The following is a 16,202-nucleotide window of genomic DNA, read 5'->3' on the forward strand; positions in this document are numbered from 1 at the left end:
TTGGTATTAACTTTTGTTGGCAAAGGGACCAGGGTTTTGCTAAAATTTCAACAGCGCAGCACTGATTTTGATTGTTCTATAATAACTTCAACAGCGTTGCGATATAATTTGCTCTGTTAGACTACAAGCAGAGAATCCCTATCAAAAGAATATTTTGTATTTACTTGTAGGTGGGAAGTAATCAGGAAAACAACGTTTTTCTTACCGTGATTCACAACTGCATTATGACGAACCAGAATTAATTTTCATCAACAGAAGGAAAAGATTCATAGAATCATAGAATCTTCATGGTTGGAAAGGACCTTTGAGATCATCGAGTCCAACCATACACACACCAAAAAAACCCAAACCCCTACAATCTCTGTCACTAGGGCATGCCCTGAAGTGCCACATCTGGACGTTTCTTAAACACCTCTAGGGATGGTGACTCAACCCCCTCCCTGGGCAGGCTGTTCCAGTGCCTGACCACTCTTTCGGTAAAGTAATTCTTCCTGATATCTAATCTAAACCTCCCCTGCCGCAGCTTCAGACCATTTCCTCTGGTCCTGTCATTATTCACCTGGGAGCAGAGGCCAACCCCCACCTCTCTACACCCTCCTTTCAGGGAGTTGTGGAGGGCAATGAGGTCTCCCCTCAGCCTCCTCTTCTCCAAGCTAAACATGCCCGGCTCCCTCAGCCCCTCCTCATATTGGTATCTCTTACCTTTTATTTCTGTCTTCTATCTGCAAGATGTAGACCATGTCATCGGTGGCGTGAAGCTTGGAACTGCTCTCTCCCCATTTCAGCTTCAGGCTCTGAGGACCCGCTGCAGCACACTCTAACCGAGGAGGTAAGGGTGGTAACGGCCTGGTTTTTGCTTTAATAAAGTGGCTAAATGGTCCAGCTCCAATTTCATTGACAGCCTGGATCCTGATCCTAAAGCAAACAACAAAAAGGTAAGCGTTAAAAGTGCTTTCATGAGGTTCTCGGTATAGAAAAGTCTCAAGAAACAAGACTGCCTTCTGGAGCTGACTGCTCCATCACTAAGAGTGCCTGCTCCCAGCTACCGGGCTGCGTTGTGGCAAATGAAAAGCTCTGTAAACATAAGTATTATCATCCTCTTTATATTATAAGAGCTGCAGTGAAGATATCAAGAACTGCAGCAAGGCGAGAAGATTTGGCTAAGCAATCTCAGAACGCGATGGCAGCGCATGGACAAGGGACAGCAGCATAGACACAACTGAAACCTGGAAAACATGAAGCGTGTAACTATGAATAAAGAAAATGCAGAAGTGTGCTGCAGTTTTCTAACAAAGGTCATGAACTAATTTAGGTGAAATCATTAAGTGAAAGCATTGGTGTCGCTGCCGTGAAACCCACCTCCATGTTGGTAAGTATCTCTGAAGACCAAAGAACAGCATGATTTCACCACGTCAGCACCTCACGAAGCGCACTACTTAAGCATGAAATTCTACCCAGGGCAGCTAACCGAGAAGAAGGTTAAATCCACAAACCTCCTACATCTCTTACACAAACTGTGGAATCACTAACCATCAGTGAACTTCTTATTAGATCAAATAGAAGTTGGACTCAAGTCACTCTCACAAGATGCACAAAGGCTCTCAAGCCATTTGACTCACATTAAGGACAACCAGAAGAAGAAAAAAAGGAGATCACCTACTTCATTTTTAATTTGGAAATATTCTTAAGACTGATCCAATCTTCTAAATTCTATTTCTTTCTTAAGATAATGACTCTCAGCTTCTGTTTTGTCACTCTCTCTTATCTGTCTGCACCTTAGTTTAAGGATTCGCAGAGCGAGAACCTGCTTGTAGGAAGGAGTGAAGAGTAGTCGTCTTTTACTATGGTAACATCAACAGCCACATCATAACAAAAATGTGCAATATGCATTTCGAAAGAGTTTTCACGATTTCAGATAGGAGATTCTGTGTAAATAGAAATATTGGTACAGACAAGCCAGAAAGATTTCCAAAGTTTGTTAAATCAAAACGAAAATAAGAGAAAACAGGACAGGCAAACTAATCCTTTTTTTCTTTTTTTTTTAGCTAGATCAACCTAATTTAGATAGCTGGACAGACGCCGTTTATTTTGGAAATCCTCTGCATAGCAGCCTAGTGTTTTCTCATGGGAAAAGCCTCTCCACAAGAAGCGGTGCTGCATCTCAAAACTATCAGCCACCAAGAAGGCAGAACTCCCCGGGGAAGGCGGCAGGGGGAGAAGGGAGAGGAGAAGAACCTGGTCCCCCCCTACGACTGCCTGCTTCGGAGAAAACCGAAGATAAATAGAACTGTCTTTGGTTGGCATAGCTACTTGTTTTGATTGAAATAGATAAAGTGATGTAAGTTCACGTAAACAACGTATGAAAAATTGCTTTGCTTTGAGCAGCAAGTTTTCCGCTCTACCATTAGAAGAAGATTAGGTGGAGTTTCAGGGATAGGGGATAAACCCTCCAGGGAACACGATTACTAAAAACCCCCAAAACATATTTTCAGCCATTTCAAGAACAAAAAGAGTTAAATGATAAATAAACAAAATTGCAAAATAATAGAGCCTTACCTACTGATTTGGCAGCTAAAGTAATTGCCCAGTGCAGGAATGCACCGTGTTCATACAGTCGAGTGTAAACGCGCGGTTAAACCTTTGCCTATTGACCTGGACATTAACGAGGGCAAAGTATTGCCTGGCGCGGAGCTGCCACTTTTCCTTTTAACCTTCCTTTTAGTTTCAGGAAACGCATCCTGACCACCTTACAAACACGATACGGCATTGATTTCATCCTCCTCTTCCTAAAAGGTGGACGGATAGGAAGAAAGTTCTAGTGGGATCCTCCTCTGCAACTGCTGCACACAAGCGTTTGACATAAAGAGAACTAAAAGCTTCTCTAGTGTCTTAAGAAGTGTAATGAATATAGGCATTGATTTTATTTCATATTATGGTATTGGTTTGCTTCAGACCGAAAAGTCATTACATTAATAGTTAATAGTCTTTCCAGTAAAAGAAGTGAAAACTGCCTGAATTTTTACTGGATTCTGGCAAGTCACCCGTTAGCCCGTACACATGAACAAGAGCAGCTACATTACAAAATGCTACTACCTTTTCGTAGACCGACTACAGCAACACGCTCTAGAGCACACAGCCTTTTTTTTGGGTGCGTTTTATTTTGTATTATTCTAAGTCCCAGTAACAACAAAGCCTCTCCTGTCCTCAAGCACCGCGACTTTAACTCATTTCCAAATGGCAGCCACTGCGCTTGAAAACAAGCAGCGATTGAAACGAATCTCTCTTGAATACCACGCTCCCGAAGCATAAGCCGACAGATGTGCTTTTTAGACATCTGCATTTACTTGTCTTCCCCTCGCCAGGTATTTGCACAAGGTAAAAAAGCGTCTCTCCCTCTCCTCTCATCTGATGCTGCTCCCATCTGCCGCACGGTGTGGCTGCTCCCACCTTCCGACCACACAAATACCCGCAACTCCCCCCCACCGCTTCTGACGGAAACTCTTATGCCTTAAAAATAGAGATAGGCATCTTTCCAAATGAATGAGGACACCGGGAAAGCAAGAATTGATTTACTTGACGGCTCTGGTGAGGCCCCACCTCGAGGGCTGTGTCCAGTTTTGGGCCCCTCACCACAAAAAAGACATGGAGGGGCTGGAGCGTGTCCAGAGAAGGGCGACGGAGCTGGTGAGGGGTCTGGAGCACAAGTCCTGTGAGGAGCAGCTGAGGGAGCTGGGGGTGTTCAGCCTGGAGAAGAGGAGGCTGAGGGGAGACCTTCTCGCTCTCTACAGCTCCCTGAAAGGAGGGGGTAGCCAGGGGGGGTTGGGCTCTTCTCCCAAGGAACAGGCGATGGGACAAGAGGAAACGGCCTCAAGTTGCACCAAGGGAGGTTTAGGATGGATATTAGGAAAAATTTTTACACTGAAAGGGTTATTAAGCATTGTAACAGGCTGGCCGGGGAAGGGGTTGAGGCATCATCCCTGGGGGTATTTAAAAGCCGGGTAGACATAGTGCTTAGAGATATGGTGTAGTGATGGTTTTTGTCAGAGTCAGGTTGATGGTTGGACTGGGTGATCTGAAAGGTCTCTTCCAACCCAGGCCATCCTATGATTCTACGACTCTTAACATGGCTGGATGTGGCTGGCCTTTTTTCTGCTGATGACATCACCACCAAACTCCCGTTTGTAAGTAAATCGCCACTATCATTCCGAGGTCCTGAGCTTTGGCAGACACCCACAACCAACCAGTTCTGGTTTTCTGGACACATGGAGGTGTAACCCAGCCCCAGCTCTCGCCTCCCTCTGACCCACAGCAGCGTTTCCTCAAGGGGTGTTAGGCCTTGGAAATGTCCACAGGGAAGGGGAGAAGGAAGGGGAGAAAGGAAGACCACCTGGAGGAGATGGTGGTGGGAGAACACCTTGTGCCGTAGCATCTCTGCTCCAGCTCAGGCCCTTTCTCACGTCCCTGTCCCAGCCTGGGACACTCTGAGCTCCTCCAGCCGTAGCGGGTAAGAGGACTTCCACAATTAAGTGGAAACCAATTACTGTTTACAGAACTGATACTGGGAAAAAAAAATAAATCCATTTCTGATTAACATAACTACCACACTTAAGTGGAAACCAATTACCGTTTACAGAACTAATACTGGGAAAAATCAATTTCTGAGTAACGTTTTTATTTTTGTTTAGAATTAGTATATAGACATGTAGAAATAGGTGCAATAGGGCCACTTCCTGAATTCCTTTCAACTTTTTCACTAATGGTTTCTAAGTTAAAACACCCCAAACACCATCTTGGAAAGGTGGTTTTTAAAATCTTACAATCACGATTTGAAAGTGAGTTTTTTTGAAAATGTAAAGACTATATTTAGGGATAATATCTAATTCTGCAGACCAATAATATTTCTATTCATTCTCACATTTTCCCACTGCATCTTTTAAATATTTAGAAAAAAAAAAACAAAACAGACTAGGCAAATTTAGAAACCATTAAAAGACCTTTAACAGACCATTCTATCTTATAAGATCCTTGACCCAGGAAAATAAACACACTAAACAGGATGCTATTTTCAGTTGGGTCACAAAATCCTTTGTATAGTAGTCTAACAAACTGAAAAATCACTTTTGAATTAATCTTAGAGTCTGACATGAGAAGAGTTTGATTCGCTAGTTCCCATAAGTGGAATGCCCCCGGCTGCAATACAGGCGGCTGCTGGAAACCTGCGGGAGTTAAAAATGCCACGGACTTCAAAAGGGAGGAGACGCGGGATGCTCCGCCGTCATCATCAGCCTGAACGCGACGGAGTGACGGAGTTATCACACACAGCCTCCAGAACAACCAGTCCCACAGGTCCCCACTCAGACTGCACCCTTCTGGGGCCGGAGCAAGACTTAGTTTTACACTTTGAAGCATAAATTTTATTTTATCACCCACTTAAGCACTGCTAACTTGATCATCCGTGTGCATTCCTCTCTCTCCATCTTGGAAGATCTTTCCCTCGATACAGTTTAGAAACTTAAAATGTCTAGTATTTTTATTCCTAAACCAAATTAAAATTAAGTTTTGCTATTAAAATTTAATAAGGCTATTATGTATTTCTGCAAACTATGTAACTTCCGAGGAAAATACACATTCTTAGAAGTCAGAAGTTGTCTTGCAGTGAAGCATCGCAACAGCACGGCGCAATTAAGTACAGAAAGCGTGGAGCAAAGCTTGGGAACGGCATGTAACAGAAAATTGGTATTTCTATTCCTGTTGAATACTTATTAAGTGTGGAGTATTTACTAACTCACTTCTAGTTACATCAGTTCAGAGAAAACCAGTCCAAGTGTAATTCCCCTAAGATCGGAGCTCCGTGGCTATGTCAATAACACGGAAAGGCAGCAGAACTCGCAGACACATTTCTGCAGCTGCTCGCCAGCAATCATGTTTACACAGTGCTTTTGCGAGGCATCTGCTTTTTGCAACAGGAACCCTGGCCTGTGTCTGACACTGGAGAAGTCCTCTTGAAATCAGCCCTACGCTGGCCATTAGCTCCACGGCAGAGGCATGCCCCAGTTCCTCCTGCCTTGAATGAATTTTGGGATTTAAATCCTTCTTGTGGCATCCCGGCTGGATTTGCTACTCAACATGGAAACCATCGAACTTGGCAGCTTGGAGCCCACCTCCGCAAAAAGCCCGGAGCTTGCTCAGTGTGTACTTGAGTTGCTCATCTCTGGCCATTCCCACGCAGAAGCTGGAAGCAGAGGAGCAATGCCAGACCTAAGCAAACAAGTCCAACGGGGTGGACACACGTAGACACGCTGTTAGAATCACACCGCTATCCAAAACAACGTTCCTTGCCAATTTTGGACTTGGTGGATTCGTAAATACCAAGATTTGCTTTCAATTTTGAGTTCCCACAAACAAAAACATTGACAGTGAAACTCCAACGCAACTAAAACATATAAGCCCTTTGCTGATTTACTCCAAATTCTGCCGAAACTTTGGCAAGAGAGTTCAGAGTCTCAAACCTAGTAGCGTTTGGCTTGTTTAGTCTAGGAAAAACAAGGCCTGGAAGAAAACACATTCACTGCTTTTAAACACAGCAGGGAATAAACACTCGAGAGAGAGAAGAGCTAGTTGAACTAAACAAAGTTGACCAGCAAAGCAAAACCATTGGTGAAGAAATTTAGAGAATGAGATCAGTGATGTTCTGAAACACTCTTCCGATTAAAACAGGGAGGGCAAAAAACCCACTGCCTACAGCTTGATAAACATGTTTCTTACAGATACATTTATCAGGGCACAGACATTCCCTGATGAAAGATGGGTGTCAAGATAGGCTTGAAGAAGAAATATCAATGAAAGAGTTAATGATCGATAGCAAAAACCCTTTGCCAAGTCTATTTTTCTTAGCAGAATAATACTTCGAACTATAGATGAGGTGCTTTTGCAACTCAACTGCAGTCGCTTGTGTTCCCTGATAGGCACGAGATGCAAGATTTGGGGGTTTCTTTATCTTGTTTAATTAAAGAAAAGAGCTTTCATATATTATTACTTCTTATTAGTCATCCACTGGTTTGCGCTCTTTGGAATAATTATTTTTTTGGGGTAGGAACTCAGTTTTGCAACAATATTTAGAATAGTTGCAGTTAATTCTTGTGTTTTAGCCTTTTCATTTCAATCAACGACAAGCAGATTCCCCGACTAAAAATATGTGATTTAATACAGTGCTTTTTACAAAAAAAAGAAATAAGAATGGAAAAAAAAAATCTAAAAAAATCCGGTATGATTTTAGTGTAACAATGCTTTTCATGGCAGCAGGAGTAAGAGCTTCACAGACAAGACTGCAGCATGGTAATAAAGAGTAGTGTCCTGCCCATCCTTCCATTCTGTATTGCCATTTCCAGGCTTTGAAGACAAGGACATTTCGCATAAGGAAGCTGTAGACAACTAAGAACCAGCTAAAAAAGAGACTGAAGAATGTAGATGGTTTATTCTGGCTGTCTTGACTGCATTGCTCAAAGCTCTTCGTCTTGCTTTAGCTGTTTTGACTCTTGATTGAACGTCCGAGGAGAAACCAGAGAGTATGAGACTGCACAAAATGATGCAGTTCCACAGCTGGGTAGCCAGTCAATAGACAAGCTCTTCCACTCCTTGTTAGTTTTACTGGGTTTTTGATTAGCCTTCCATCAGTCGGGTTCCCTGGTCTGGCTCAGAGTAAGATCACACAGGCACCAGCGTTGATACAAGGCAGAGGGTGAGAAACGTGGGAGAACATGGAGATGGAGGAAGGTCAGAAGAATGAGCAACCTGAATTGGCTCAAACCCTTGCGCAGCTTTATTCACGTGCTTCAAGTATGCAAGTATTTTCACAAACACCTTAAACTAGCTTAGGCCAGCACGTCTGCTAGAAGAGCTGGTCCTATCCTCTTCCACCCCCTCCTTTCTCTCTACCCATTTACAAGGTAAAAAAATACTATTAGTTTTCAAGACGACCAGTTATCCCAGTCTGGAATGGTGTGACAGCACTTTGCTGGCACAAAGGAGGGGACAATACAAGGAGGGAAGAAGAGACTTCCTTTGACAGCAATGCTAGCTTAAAGTGACCACAGAACTAGGATCTTCAATAAACAGTAGAAGAAAAAACTTGCATCTCGTTACTGCCTTTGCCATAAAAGATCCCAGTGTTACAAGCCACCGAAGAACTGGAGACAGCGATAATGTAGTCACATCTCCTGGATTTGAGTAATCTGGAATGGAGGGGTTCCAAATCACCAAATTCCTATTTCACCTTCTTTTTTCAGATTGTCAGAGGGAGATATATATATATGTATATATATATAAACCCCTACATCTTTTTTTTTTACTACACAGTTTTAAAGCCTAGATATTCTAGGCAAAGATCAGGAATCACTGCACTAGACACTGTAAGCAATATATGTGCCTTGCTTTAAATAACTTCTAGTCTACATATTTGTACACTTGCTACGAGAAGTTCTCTTTCTTTGGTACATGATAAAATTTGCGAAATAACCTTTCCATTTAAACTCTACAAGACCTGGAGGATTGCGACCCTGAATACAAAGGAAAAAAACAAGGAAGTGTTATAGTCGGTCTGTACCACGTCTAGTTTTACAACTGTGCAATCACATTTCAGTTTTTATTAGAACAGTACTTAAAATAGATTTTCTTCTGTCACATCTTCGGCTGTATTGCTGTTCATTGCCTGCATGGAACCATATTTTTTTGGTTTCCATTAGCAATTAGGAAAAAACCATATCAGCCCGAACATTAAAATAACAATAAAATTCTGGCAACGTCACTTAGAAATTTAGAATCTGAACCCATATAAAGAAATGGTTTTTAAATTCAGATTGTCTTTTCATTAATCTCCATATGCTAGAAATAAAAAATAGCTCTAGCTGTACAAATAAAAGTTCGCTGCGTGCAAATTGCTGTCCTCTCCCAGGGATCAATACCGTTAATGATATAAACCCCTGGAATAGAAGTGCTAAGCATCTGAAAAAACACGAGATGCCACATTCTAATTTTAGTTATTCCCCATTTTTAAAATTTATTTACCTACCAGTGTAACCTTGCCATAGCAGAGCAACTTAAAAAGAAGGAAAGATCAGAGATAACGGAAGGAGAGGAGGAAGAGGAAGAAGGGAGGTGAGGGGAGCAGTATGTGAACATGAAATACTGCAATTCATTCCATAAAGGAATTAATGCAGATTTCTATGCTCCCTAGCTGGTTTTGGGTGTGTTTTGGGTTTTTTTTCCTTACTCTATACGCCATAAACATTTCCCAAGTAAAATTAAGCTGTGTGATCTCATCCCGAGCGCCCTGCACCACACCAAAAAACCGCGGTACTCACCGGTATGAGGTTTCTGGGAGCAAATCATTGATAACATAACTTGTAACGTTTCCTACGGGAATGCTGACGTCACCCAGGTCAATGTTGTATGACGTAATCTCAGCTCCGTTATTGCACGGTTCCTCCCAGGTCAGGACAAGGCACACGGAGGGTGAGAGCTGGGAGGCATCCAGGTGCTCATCCTCCAGCACGGAGAGGGCACAGACGGCGTCGGGCACAGACGCGGGGATCCTGCAGGTCACCAGCTCGCTGTAGGGTCCAGCTCCTGCCTGGTTAATAGCCTGTGTATTAAAAAAAAAAAATAAAAAAATTTACAGGATAAATGTTCTTTCACGTGACTATCGAGATCATAATAATGAACTGTGCAGCCTGGAAGAGTCACATGGATTCTTCAGAGAATACGCACCGTTGACTTATTCTCCAAAGCATGATTGAGGCCCTCCACCAACTCATACCCCTACCTACACCAGAGCAATTAACATCTTCCTTTGTTACTCAGGAGTATCTCTCCGATCAATTGGAGAATACTTCTCTTTTCCCTAACAGCCATTTAATCAAACTTAACAGTAACCTTTTTATCAGCCGCAAACTTTGTTTAGCAAGGAAAAATGTCACGGTCACCACGCTGTCAGAGACAGGTGACATCATGTTGTTCAGCAAATTGGCTACCCGAAATTGTTGAGCTGGCCTTTAGAAAATCCTCAGCACGCTGCAGAGTGCAAGATCGAATGTTTTACGCGAGCAGGGTACCCCTAGACATAAGGGACACTTGGCTCACTGAGAGCTACGCTGGTTCCCAGCTCAGAGGAGGAATAGCTGATTTCATGCTGAAAACTTTCTGATATCAGAATACAGGAACCCAGCACGGCGTTGAGTCTATGACTCCGATTTGCCCAGGAGTCCCGAATCGCTAGCAAACCACCCCCAAAGCACATAGCTCCATGTTTTCCACAAGAGAGGAGAGCAACCAGTTATCAAGCTTCTCATCTTGGCGCACAGATCCAGGATTCCAGAGGAAACCAAGTTTCGAGATCTGGCCCACTTCCGCCCATTAATTACAGATGCCGTTGTCTTTGCAAGCTCGACGTTGCACAATTGTACAGACCCGGGTTTTTAGCAGTTGATGCTCCGTCAGCGGTAAATGCTGTTGCACTGGATTGGCCTAGGAAACAACTCGCATTACCTCCCCAGGATTGTTAGAAGCCCCTGTGCACACAATCACAGAGCCACGACAGCTGGAAGGGACCTTTGGACACATAGGACAGGCTGAGAGACTTGGGGGTGTTCAGCCCGGAGAAGAGAAGGCTCCGGGGAGACCTTATAGCAGCTTTCCAGTATCTGAAGGGAGCCTACAGGAAAGCCGGAGAGGGACTTTTTACAAGGGCTTGTAGTGATAGGACGAGAGGCGATGGCTTCAAACTGGGAGAAGGGAGATTTAGATGAGATATTAGGAAGAAATTCTTTGGTGTGAGGGTGGTGAGCCCCTGGCCCAGGTTGCCCAGAGAAGCTGTGGCTGCCCCATCCCTGGAGGGGTTCAAGGCCAGGCTGGACGGGGCTTGGAGCAACCTGGGCTGGTGGGAGGTGTCCCTGCCCAGGGCAGGGGGTGGAACTGGGTGGGCTTTAAGGTCCCTTCCAACCCAAGCCATTCTATGATTCTATCTAGTCCAACCTGGTACTCCAAGAAGGGTCAAACCTGAACGCAGACCAGGTTGCCTAGGCTTTTGTTCAGTCAGGTCTTGAAAAATTCCAAGGATGGAGACTGCACAGCCCCTCTGGACCACTGTTACAACCCGTAATTGCCTGCACAGTGATAAATTTTTCTTTATATCTCATCTGAACATCTCTATTTCAACCTTTGCCTGGAGCAAAATCGGACACAGTATTCCAGGTTCTCCTGAATGGCACGTAACAGGCAATGCCACCTTCCCTCGATCTGCCAGCTGGGTTCCTCCTGATACAGCCCAGCCTGCTGCTAGCCCACGAGGTACGTGGGGAGCTTGTGATAGCATATGATGGCCCCGGCTGAGCTACAGGAGGTCCAGACCTTCAAAAGCAGCTTTTTACATTGCTCAGCATTGTCCACCATCCACATTTCCTTTGCATTTGGAAAAGTGAGCTCAGCTCCAACAGATCGCAATTAATTAGAAAAGCTGGGTTTACAATGCTGCCACGAGGACTATGATGGCAGGGAAAGGACACGTCAAACAATTTGTGATTTCTTATCTACGCTTAACTGTAGCGAATAACTTATTTCTGTTGCGCACAACACAAACACAAAGCCGCGTTTCTGTTTTTCCAGGAGGCATTTTGTTCCATTGAAGAAAGAGATAATAAAGTTAGATTTGTCAGCCTTTAAAAAGCCCTTCAAAACAAATCCTGCTCCAGGGACATCTTCTATTTAGTGAAACGCTCCTAGAGCTGTTAGAAGTGAGCCTTGTTTTGTGGTCTGACAATGAAATTATTTGTCTTGCCTCTAAACCAGTGTTTGGCAATCTCTGTCTTGCTCCAAGCAATTTATTTTTAGCGGCGCTTTTAGCTGCGTTATTGGACAATCTCATCATCATAACTGATGGGAATTTCTTTCTTCGCTTCCTAGATACCTCCCCCCTTCCAAAATGACACAATATTTCCCTTTGCAAAAGCCACAATTTTTTTCAGGAATATTCATTACAGGGAAAAAAAGTTGAGCAACAGTAAAGACAAATCGTGTGCCCTGTAGTTATATACGCCCGATTCCTCAATTCTCTCTTTTTATTGAGTTACTGTAGATTGAGATAGCAATACTGTGTGTTTATTAGAAGGCAGAGTAAATGTGGTTTGGGCAATCTTTATTTTTAAAAAGTAAAAGAAAGATTTTTCTGTTAAAGCTGCTAACAGATAAGAAAAATAGCTATTATTCTCTCCTTTTTATTTTAAAAAAAACCTAAAATTTCTGAAACTATTTAACTTTCCTTCTTCGTCTGCTAGAGATACTCAGTTCTTTTTTTTTTTTTTTTTTTTGGTAATTGTTTAAATGTTCCAGTGTATCTTATAAAAAAAGTCTTCTCCATGTAATACACAGACCAGATCTACAGGATGAAGCCCTCTAGAACACGTGGGTCACGGAGGGACTTCAATAAAATGTCTTAGCGCTGCTGCGCCGTTTCATTTAACTTCTGCCTACGAACTAAATTATATTGGCTGTGTTAAAACCTGAGCAGATTTGTGCGACGCTTTCGCGGCAGGTAGTTTAGAATGAACGCCCACTTGAAATCAAGGATGCCACCCAGCTGGCTGTTTCCATTTTTAAGATGAAGATCTCCTCTTAGCGCTCTTTTCCGCTTGCCTCACCCATCGGTGCCGGAGCGAGGTATGACCCACTCACAAAATCCAGCTGAGTGTACTTAAGAGGTGTGGGGCCCTGGCTCCTTGGCTGCCGGCCAGCTGCTCGAAAGCTACTCCGTAAAAAAAAAAAAAAATTAAAAAAAAAATGCAACGTTTAAAAAAGAAAAAGTAAGAAGGAAATACTTGACAGAAGCATGTTGTCCCTGATCAAAGAAACAAGCCCGGGTGGTCCCACACGTTGCCAGCTGGGTGGGTACGTGAACTTTTTGGTTGGGTTACGGGTGGGATTCTGTCTTCACATACAAATAAATCTTGCGGAAGAGTATTTTGGGCAAAAATATTTTTACTTCACTCCCACTGACTTTGCTTTCCACTTATTTTTCAGTGGACATCAAGGAGAAAAAGTGCTGTATTGTTATTTTCATATATACGAAATATATATGTTAACTGACACTTTTTACTGAAAATAAAAGGAAAGAAAGAGATCAGAGAAAAAGAAATCATATGGAGACTATATAGGAGATCCGATCCTACAAATGTGAGAGACAAAAGGTAAAGATGAGAACTGACTTTCTGGCCCCTACCATCTCCTACGAACACAATCTACTACTCAGCTGGTTTGCTTTATTTGATAAATGAAACAGATGTTGGAGTTCATTATTTAAGCTTGGGGAATCTTCACCATCCAGTTGGGAGGTAGATGTTGTTTACATCTCATTACCAAGAAAAAAAATTAACTTTTTTTTAAAATTGTCTAGAACATTATCATTTTGGTTTAGGATCAGAGGGCAAGGTGGCTCTTTAAATAAATAAACTGAAAATAAACCACATGAGACATAAGAGCAATTTTTGAGAGCTAAAAGTTATACCAACCCCCCTGTTTATCACTTTGAATCGTGCAGAATCTGAACTCTTCAGTTACACAGCAACAGCCTGCATCATTTAAAATAAATGTATAAATTCCTTCTGACTTACAGAGCACGTAACTTCACAGCGGCTAATGATAACACTAAAAACACAGTGGAAAGAAACTGTTTACATGGCGGATTGCAAGGCATGCGGAAATTCCCAAGTCCCATACCTGTAGCCTACAGCAGTACTGCGCTGCCGCTGACAATTGGCTTATTTCAAAACAGGTGTCTGTGCCATTATACACAACTTGTAGAGATGCCTCGTCTTCTCCCCACTCCAATCTGTATTCAGAGATGTCAGCACCAGAACATTCGGGACTCTGCAACACAAATATTTATGCGGTTCAATTCGGGAACGAGCATTTGAGATCTCCGCGTTTCACTGGGAGTACTGGAATAAAGTACATGGCGGGGGCGGGGGGGAATCCAACATTCCTCGTTTTTAAATTAATACACCATTACTGCTGCAAATGGAAATGCACTGAATTAGTGTTCCCTAATGGGTTACTGAAACAGGCCAATTCTGCACAAAAATTACCTGATAGAAATTCAGAGAAACGAGAAAGTGTACACAGCTCCTTTGCTTTCATCAGGACACTCAGGAATAAATTGTCTCTCCACTGGCCTGGCAGAAGCACAACCATGAAGATGATAAAAAAAAAAAGCATCGGTCCAGCCTGGTCTAGTTGAGCGATAAAAACACAGCCCTGGAAGAGCCGGCCCAGAGCACTTACTCGTGTTACTGGGAAAAGAACAACCTCAACGAATGAGGAGCTCATCCGAGGTTTTCAGTGGAAGTCAGCCATCAAGCTAATGGTCCCAGTATGGGACATGGGAGCGCTGCCCTGGGTATGTTAACGTCCGCAAAAAGACTCCTACGGGATCCATATGTCCTCAGCAATCCTTTATAGAATCACAGAATGGTTTGGGTTGGAAGGGACCTTAAGGACCATCCAGTGCCACCCCCTGCCCTGGGCAGGGACACCTCCCACCAGCCCAGGTTGCTCCAAGCCCCGTCCAGCCTGGCCTTAAACCCCTCCAGGGATGGGGCAGCCACAGCTTCTCTGGGCAACCTGGGCCAGGGGCTCACCGCCCTCACAGTAAAAAAAATTTCTTCCTAATATCGGATCTAATCTCCCCTCTTCCAGTTTAAAATCGTTTCCCCTTGTCCTATCACTACAAGCCCTTGTAAAAAGTCCCTCCCCATCTCTCCTGGAGCCCCTTTAGGGACTGGAAGGGGCTCTAAGGTCTCCCCGGAGCCTTCTCATCTCCAGGCTGAACACCCCCAACTCTCTCAGCCTGTCCTCACAGCAGAGGGGCTCCAGGTGCTTATCACCCTGAAGTCCGGGGGAACACAGAATAAATACGTGAATTTGCTGGGGCAGAGCGTAACGGCACTGTTCCCAAACCAAAATATATTGTGTTTCTCCCAGAACTACCTAGAGCTGTTCTGTGTGGACCAAAGCAGCTGGGGGAATCGCTGCTCTACGTGCAGAAGTGTCGTCTAGGATATGGCAAAGACTTTGTGATCACAGTGCGCAAGGTGTTAACTCCCAGTAAAGGGATCCAGAGCATCGCAGCACGCCAGTGACCGACCTCCCCGCACCTGCGCGCCGGCTCCTCCAGCTCTGCCCCTCAGCTTTCGCAGCAGCGTGCGGAACCGCTAAGCCAAAGTTTGCAAACAACGTGTAAACACGGCATGGGAGGCACCACCGTGTGCTCTACAGGCAAAAAACCGCCACAGTCCTCTGCTGGTTTTCCTTCATGTTTTTGTCAGCCAAAAAATGATAGGAGTCTTTAAGAAAACATAACCACTGCCAACCACATTACTCCTTCCACGGCTTCGTTTTTTAGTTAGAATAAACAAATATATCCTGCATATAAATACGGAGCCTTCCAGAAATGCTGCCGTATTCGCTCTTGGCTGGGGAGAGCAAATGCCTGTCCATACACTCATTTAAAAGCTAACATTAAAAAGTTTAGCGTGACTTCTAGCTTAGCATCCCCAAATGCTGCAAGAAATATTAACAAATACTGCACCAAAACCACCTGTTTCATTATAAAATTAAACTCCGATTACGTTTGTTATCTAGATCTGTTGCCAGCACAATCAATGTGAGCACCTCGTGAACATCAATAACGTCTTTCTCAACAGGGACATCCCTTCATGGGTGGAGCCGACAGATGCAGGGCTGGAACGGCTGCGAGGTTTTCAAAGAAAGTCCATGGCAGAATTACAGCCCCACCGCTCCATATCACCACCTTATTTATAACATCCTTTCCTTTCTGCCTTAATTACGTAATTTTTTTTTTCTTCTAATGACACCAGTCAGCCCCTCAGCATCTCAGCGAAGAACTGTTTTGAGAGTCCGGTGTCTAAGATCCCGGAGAATGGAGAAGGAATGCACACAAACTAAAATAAAAGTAAATATTTGGGGAAGAGACAAACAATTTTTGAGGGGAAGAACCCGACGTTGTAAGCAGTCGTGCAGAGGTTATTTCATATCAGAGACTCCAGCTTCAGCCAAGAATCAAATATTTGCCTTCACGATTCCACCCCAGGACGCTCTAACACGCTAAAAGCCTGCAGAGAGCAGTTCTGAGCGAG

At 43.7% G+C, this 16,202-nt stretch overlaps 1 protein-coding gene across 1 annotated transcript in view; it reads right to left on the bottom strand.

Moving 5' to 3' along the window:
* Nucleotides 1-16,202, bottom strand: part of FNDC3B (fibronectin type III domain containing 3B) — a 213,803-nt gene that overhangs the window by 29,124 nt on the left and 168,477 nt on the right. Inside the window, exons 21-23 of the mRNA XM_054204807.1 lie at nt 13,765-13,914; nt 9,360-9,640; nt 703-915 (exon numbers count right to left, since the gene is read on the bottom strand). Of these exons, the coding sequence (XP_054060782.1) occupies nt 703-915; nt 9,360-9,640; nt 13,765-13,914 (644 nt within the window). The remainder of the gene's footprint in view (nt 1-702; nt 916-9,359; nt 9,641-13,764; nt 13,915-16,202) is intronic.

This window comes from Rissa tridactyla, chromosome 6 (genome assembly GCF_028500815.1).
Source record: "Rissa tridactyla isolate bRisTri1 chromosome 6, bRisTri1.patW.cur.20221130, whole genome shotgun sequence".
In the NCBI taxonomy this organism is placed as follows: domain Eukaryota; kingdom Metazoa; phylum Chordata; class Aves; order Charadriiformes; family Laridae; genus Rissa; species Rissa tridactyla.